Below are 8,012 nucleotides of genomic sequence, written 5' to 3' on the forward strand. Positions count from 1 at the left end.
TGTAAATATATGCCGCTATATTGGGCAACTTGGCTAACAATGTCATTGTATCCTCCAATGCAGACTTCCAAAATTCTGTCTTTTTAACGCCCTTATTGTAGGCTTTCAAGAATTCACTATCCTTACTTAATGCCGTTACGGCAATTGAGAACTGCGGCATTGGATGCATATCTTTTGGCAAGCTATCCAACATTTTCTTAACATAATCAGGGATTGCAGCTTTATCATTCCATTCGTCTGTTATCATTTTTGCCTGTTCCGGTGTGGGTATTTCTCCAGTTATTAACAGCCAAAAAATTGCTTCCGGCAAGGGTTCATCCCCACATTCAGCCTTCGGCAGCTTCTTCTGACAATCGGATATGGTATAACCGCGAAAGCGTACACCTACGTTAGGATCTAGTCTTGAGGTTTCGCAAAGCAGCGCAGGTATGCCACGCATACCACCATAAATTTGCGCAATCGTCACTTCGCCCAATTTCTTCTTTCCATTTTCTTTGACAAACTTTTTTATACGTTCCTGCTCAGACTTAATTTTATCTTCAACGGCAGTGCGTAAGTCCTTAACTCCTTTGCCATCTATTCCTGCATCACATTTGCTCGAGTTCCACTTCATAAACGCTTTGAGAATATTACGGTCGAGGCACTTAAAAGATTGTCGGAACATACACTGTGGTCGGGACAAGCGATTTAACGAAGCCATTATAATCAAAGATGGGTTAGATATAAGGAAAATTATGAAAAAATATACACTGCCGGATAAAGTATTGGCACAGCGAACTTTGCACAATATATGCACCAATTTCTATTCTAATATTTGTCCGCTAATTTTTTATAAAAATATGGCTCATTTTATAACAAAAAACGCAAAAATTTAACTTCTAAACTTTGTGAAAAAATCGCGAAAATTCAATAAATTGTCATGCAAATTTTAAAATTTTTTAGCAGATTTTGCCGAATTTTCTTGAGTATGCAGATTAGTAGCCCATTAAATTCTAGTAAAAAATGCGAGTTCGGAGTTAGTCAAAAATCGCGTTGATGAGGAAGAGGCTGCGTGGAAAAATATGCCAAATATCAACGGTAATTCGCAGTTACTTAGAACTTCTACTTTATTACAGTAAAATTGATTGGGCTACAAATCTGCATCCTCAAAACAAATCTAAAAAATTGTTGCATATATTGTAAAAATGCAGCTGTGCCAATAATTTTTGCCAGCAGTGTACATATTTAAATTGTTAATTTTGTTTTCTTTTTGTTTTTGAATTACATAAAGTTTTCAGCCAAGCTTACTGTGCTAATGCGTATCATCTGTATAACAAGTGAAGTAGACTTGCGGTTTCGGCTGAAGGAATCTCAGGGAAAAGACCTTTAGTTGTGTAGGTTCTTCGGTCGGTGGCTTCAAACACCTTATACCTGCTCTCTGAGAGCACTCTTCAACAAACTGACATTTCCCGGTCATTAAAAAGAAACCGCCGCCGAATCGGATTTCAAAGAAAAAAAATTCCCCCTACAGGGCCACGCTGCGATCGAGCGCAACGCCAGCAATGTGGGACCATTATAGGGAGCTGAAGAGGAAGCGAGACGTAATTGCCGCAATAAGAAAGCAGAGATCGAAATACGTGAGTGTGAAGAGCTTGAAATGCTGGCCGACAGGAAATACTGAAAATTTTAGCAGAAATGGGCGACTTACGGAAGAACAACCACGGCGACTTAGTTACTGATGTACAGAACGTGCTTAAATATGAAGGGAACACTTTTCCACCTTACTGAATGGTAGCAACGATGAACGTTGTGGAGATGAACCCGAGCCCCCAGTCGATGATGACGGAGTCGATGTGCCACCGTCTGACTATGATGAGGTACAAATATCGATAAAGCGGCTGAAAAACAACAAAGTTCTGGAGCTGGCGGCCTGCCAGCTGAGCTATTCAAGTACGGCGGCGAAGAGTTGTTAAGGTGCATGCATCAACTCTTACGCAGAATATGCTAGGCGCTGCCCAATACACAAGAAGTAAAGTCCTCTCTCGTCGTCCAAAAATCGTCCTCTATAAGTCACTCCTGCCTGCCTGCCTGTACTGGTGTATGGCAATGAAAACATCGTACCTGTGCGCGTTGTCGATGGCGAATACCGCAGACAATTTAACGATAAGCTGTTTGCGCTTTGCAAAGATATAACTGCAGCGACTTAAAATTCTGTGGCTACTCTGGCTAGGTCATGTCGTTCGAATGGACTCCAACGTTCCAGCTCTGAAAGTAATCAACGCCGGTCGCGATGCTGGTAACAGAGGAAGAGGAAAGCCTCGTCTGCATTGGAAAGACCAGGTGGAGGACTTGGCTTCACTTGTCATTTCCAATTGGCGTCACTTGGCGCAGAAGAGAAACGACTGGCGTGCTGTTTTGGACTCGGCCAAAATCGCTTANGACTTGGCTTCACTTGTCATTTCCAATTGGCGTCACTTGGCACAGAAGAGAAACGACTGGCGTGCTGTTTTGGACTCGGCCAAAATCGCTTACTGCCATCTCTGAATTGGTGTGTCAAGCGTCAAGGAAGTGTCAAAAATCCTAATGCACATAAAATTTGTATAACGCGGCCAGTGGCGGCAACATTCCCGCTTGATGCAACAAAAAAAAAACTCTTCCGGAGTTTTCTAAACGGCAAAACCACAGCGCTATAAGCCGTAGGGACTCTGACTTACAACCTTGCAGAAAAAATTGTTGTGTGAATAAACTCTTCCTGGTCCTGCCCGCTCACTGAGTTATTCACCTCCCTTTCCTATTCTAATATAAAAAGAATCCTAAATACCTCCGACCTTAAAATCAGATATAAGAAGGTCCTAATGAAAGGCTTGTTCGAGTTGCAATCACAACCGCAGTGTTGCACGAATTATTAAAGTTTCTAGCAACGTTTTATCAGTTGGGGAGTTGCAACAGTCTTGCAAATCATCAGCGCTGCAGTATTGGCGCTTTTATTACGTGCTCCGCACAGGCCCGAAATTCGCTAATTACCCCATATTGCAAATGCGCCATGCAATAGTTTCAAAACTAAAAATCTTGAAGAAATGTATCTCTATCTAAGAACTTTATAAATAACCATTGAATGAATTTAACCGCCTGTTTTGCATTTATCTACTTATTTCAGTTGTGAATTGTATACGCAGAGATTTTTTTTTATATTTCATGTAGGTAGTGGCATAGGGCGGCATTTTAAGTAAATCCGGCCCTGAGGGGTAGCTACCCTTTTAAGCGGAGATTCACGAAATATAAATTTGCGACAAAGAATGCATTAGAAGAGGCACAATATTGAAATATATCTTTTTGATTGCTTCAAATTCCTAAACGCCAAGATACAGTTTTTTAGGATGGGTACTGACTGCCTATCAAAACAACCGGAAGTGCATTATTTTAACTGGAAGTCTATTCCAGAAAAAAGTTTCCGACATAAGTTATGCACCTGTATCCGCCAGTACCAAACCTGTAGTAGTAACATGTATGTCCTATTTAAAAAAAACCTAACCTATTTCCGGTCTAAAACGGAATAAGACCAAAATATAGCATCCCCGACTTAGAAATTCGGCACCCTGAAATTGTGCATATGGAAACGGTGCATACGAAATAATGCATATAAAAAAAACCGAAATAATGCATACGAAAAAACCGAAATAATGCATACATGCACAGTTTCGGTTAAAAACCGATGTAATGCATATGAAAAAACCGAAATTATGCGTATATGCACATTTTCGTTTGAAAACCGAAATAACGCATATGACAAAGCCCGAAGTAATGCATACAGACACAGTTTCGACTCCAAACCGAAATTTAGCATGAAAACGAACTTTTTTCTGTGTAGGCGGCCTTCGACCGCGCTTAGTGATTAAAACCCTCACTAAGTAGAAGTAAATAATTCATATTAGAAAAAAACGAAATTATCCATATGCACACTTTCGTTAGAAAACCGAAATAATGCATATAAAAAAAGCCGAAATAATGCATGCATGCACAGTTTCGGTTGAACCGAAATAATGTCTAAATGCATAGTTTCCATATCCGCAATTTCGGTTCCCCGTCATTTAAAGGTTGCAAAAGACACTGCTGAGAAAAAAGCTTTAAATAAAAGACGTATTTTTATCCTCAGAATTCGAGTCTGTACATGTTTTTAGTATGTCGTAATTTAAAAAAATGTACTCCCGGTTAGGGATGTAAACGATGCATCGATGTTTTTTGAAAGATCGATAGAAGCGGTTCGAAATTCGATGTTTGCTATCGATGTTGACAATTCGCTAAATTGACGATACATCAATGTCAGTTTCAACGATTATTATTCAAAGTTCTTTATTATTCATTCATTGTTGTCCAGTTTTGAGAATGCTAAACTGGCACTTAAAAACGACCGACCACCCATCTTAAGAAATATATTGCCCTGTGATAGAAAATTATGCGGGTTCTTGAATTTCAACGATTGGGACCCAGCGACCCCACGATAGTATGAATTTTTATTAACATATTTATAAGTAATTATAGGAAGGCATTTCTCTAATTGCATACCGAAGACTGCATTGCTTCGGATTGAAAAACAAACCCTAGTGTTCCATATTTGTAACGCTCGAATTTCGCGGACTAATAATGTTGTTATGAAAATTTTTATTGCATAACAAAGATTCACGAGTGTTACATATATGCAGTGTTGCCATTTTAGTCGTTTTCCGGCTAGATTTAGCCGCTTGCGATAGCAAACCCCCGGAGAAATTTCGGTTTAGCCGGCTGCCGATTTGTTAGCCGTTTTAATTTTGCTATTTGACTTGTTTTCTTAAAATTCAAATATTTATGTTTCAATTTTTGACGAAGCGATCTAAAATCTGATAGAAATGGCTGCTAACCTTATCGCGGAGAAAATTTTCACGTCAGGCAGGGTTATATAATTAGGAGTTTGGCTATTTTTATTTACGTTTTTTTCAAAGAAGGGCGTAGTGGGGATTTTCTTCATAAAATGTTTGTTATGAATGTCTTAACTTGAAGTGTGAAGTGTTATTCGCAAACTTAGAAAATAACAAATTATTTCTTTGTTTGCTTAACACGCGTTTGTGTTTGGATATAGTTCCAAGACATAGAATAAATAGTACAGGTATTATCTTGCCAGATAGCGCATATTCAATTCTGTCAATTACAAAACATCATTGTTGTCCACGCTTAAACGTTTAAGATAGGGGAAAAATGGATATTTTCAAGCATGATTTACACATATGTATTATTTTTTAAACAAACTTTTTTTGCAAAGTTTCCCTGCCAGCTAGTGTCCACGTTGCATTTCAAACATAAGAAACTTGTATAGAATTTTTAAAATTCTTTCAGAGAGGCAAAGAACAGGATCTACATGTATATTTCTTTTTAGGTCCGACTTTCTTCAATATACGTTTCAATTTCTTTGTCGTATAATTGTCGGATTTCCTAGATCGACTCTGGTTGAGATTGCATTCCGTTTACGAATACAGTTTTTTTTCAGCCGAGTACCTTTCAAATCATTGAAGTTAACTAAATTAATTAGTAAACAAGTATTTACTTACATTTTTCATTTAAAAATCGTCAAGTTTGTAAATTTTTAAACTTAACGAACTTGTTTATTCAAATTGTCGTCGACAAAAAATCCAACCATGTGTCACAATCATATGTTTTTTCCTATTTTTTCCAGCTTCAATTTGAAACTTCTCTCCAAGAACTAGTCTTTCAACTTGTGATTTAATTAAATAAAACATGTGAAATTTATTTGAAACAGTTTAGCCATTTTTAGCCGGTTGTTTTTTGCCGATTTAGCCGGTTGGTCCAAAAAGTTCTGGCAACACTGCATATATGTTTGAGGTCATACAGACACCCCTTTATAGAGGTCGAAACTTTTTATTATGGGTTTTTGTGCATATCCTCTCTTTTAGTATTCACCAAAATTTGGTTCCTCTAAATTTCCTCTTTTACTATCGCGTTTAATGAGTTAAATTTCACTTAATTTCACTAGGGCCTAACTAATTGTAAAACATTGGAAACCAGCGATGTATCGATATTTTTCGGCTGTTGTATTTTACCCTCGATGTTTATTTTGCGATGTATCGAAACATCGATGTATTGATGTTACATCTAAAAAATTGCATCCCTACTTTCGGTCAGTTAAACCGGAAGTAGGTAATACCACCAAAAGAGCATCTCCGATTTGGTAGGTCATATTTTTGCGTTTTTCAGTAAAAAGCATTTCCCTCCATTTTAAAGCGAGTGGATGGGTGGTCTAGGACGCACTGTATATGTACATCATATTGACATTAGGAATCACCGAGCCGAAGGTCTCCGCTGCTCTGGTAACACCATCTTATATGAGTTCGCATTGGTTGCACTGATGGACTAGTGTTGTGAAATGACACCAGGAATTCACCATACATCAAATTTTGGAAAAGACCAGCGAGGGGAAGACCAACACTGATCCCATTGATAGCGGGAAAAGAAGCTTCCTTTACGCCGTGATGTCTGAATTTGGTATCACTGGGAAAATAATACGGCTGTGTTAAATGACGTGGTGGCTGACTCAGCTTCGTAAAAATTCAAACGGGGTTTCAGACGACAGGGCGACTACCTTTCGTACAACTTCTAATAAAAACTTAAGTAATAAAAAAATGCGAATATAAAAATTTCTTAGCAATACCACTACCAGAAACCTAAGAACCCCAATATGTAAAACTATGCACTTTTGGTTGTGTTTTTATTTGAATCACTTTCCTCTGTTTAATTTATTAAAAATTATGTTTTTATTCACAATAGTTATAATTACATTATTGTATAGCATATTTATTTAAATATAGTATATTGTAAATTTATTTTTAATTGGATAGATCTACATATATATCAAAAACAAAAAGGCGAAAATACAGTAAACCAGGGACCGTTATAGTTTTTGTTTTTACAATAAAAATCATAATTTATTCTTTTATTATTATTTTTATTTGAAGAATACTTGTAGACTTTCGAATTGTTGGATTCCAATAAACTCAAGATGATCAGATGATCGATGAGAATGCGAGTATGTACATATGTATAGTAATTTAATCGAAAATAATTAAAAAAATCAAACAGGGGATTATATTCAAAACTAAATCGGCCTAATATCATAAAAAAATAACGTTTAAAAATAACGGTCGAGTATAATTAAACAAATTAAAAATCGTAAAATAACTTAAAAGTAAAAATCTGCGAAAAAGATATACATATGTATGTACATATCGAGCCTTACCGCCATAAAAATGTATTCGAAATTTTTTAAAACTTCTTAGGAGCATTTCTGCATCAAAAATAAAACTTTGAAAAAAATTTCGCTTACGTTTTTTTGGCGGTTAGGGCACGATATATAGCAAACCAAAATAAATTGAAGATTATTTTTGTTTAAACCATAATCACTCTAACCGACAAATCGGTAATTAATAATTACTTGGAAAATTTTAGCAGTTTAAGAGNCCTTACGTTTTTTTGGCGGTTAGGGCACGATATATAGCAAACCAAAATAAATTGAAGATTATTTTTGTTTAAACCATAATCACTCTGTGTTATAAAATCGACAAATCGGTAATTAATAATTACTTGGAAAATTTTAGCAGTTTAAGAGAATACACACAAAGGAATTTTATTGATGCTAAAAACAAAATGTCAACAGATTTAACCACCAAATAATTAGCGTTCACAATTGCAATCGATTATTTCGTAAATGTTGGTTTTAAAACGCATTAATATGCAATAAAATGTAAGCATACATAAACATCGTTACCTCAATTCACAAAGGCCCTAGCCAACAATTTTTTCGAATGTGCGTTTTTCACAGATTTTTGTAGGATGTGATAAAAATTTTGAAGTGTTATTACCAAAAACAACGGAGTTACATGCCACTTTTTAAAAAGCCCTACCTGTTTTTGATGCTCATTTTATACTTTTTTTTGCTTCTCCTGTAAAATAAAAAATCTGTTGGTTAGGGCCTTTGTGAATTAAAGTGA

General features: G+C 36.4%; 1 protein-coding gene across 1 annotated transcript; it reads right to left on the bottom strand.

The window, feature by feature from the left end:
• Positions 1-7: 7 nt before the first annotated feature.
• On the bottom strand, positions 8-764 carry LOC108379872 (citrate synthase, mitochondrial-like; the record flags this gene model as incomplete). Its single annotated transcript, XM_017636227.1, has 1 exon — positions 8-764. A coding segment is annotated over exon 1 (693 nt), but the record flags the coding sequence as incomplete, so codon positions are not given.
• Between the last annotated feature and the right edge of the window lie 7,248 nt (positions 765-8,012).

The sequence above is a fragment of the Rhagoletis zephyria genome, unplaced genomic scaffold (genome assembly GCF_001687245.7).
Source record: "Rhagoletis zephyria isolate East Lansing unplaced genomic scaffold, Rhagoletis_zephyria_1.1 Rzeph_scaffold_17538, whole genome shotgun sequence".
Taxonomy (NCBI): domain Eukaryota; kingdom Metazoa; phylum Arthropoda; class Insecta; order Diptera; family Tephritidae; genus Rhagoletis; species Rhagoletis zephyria.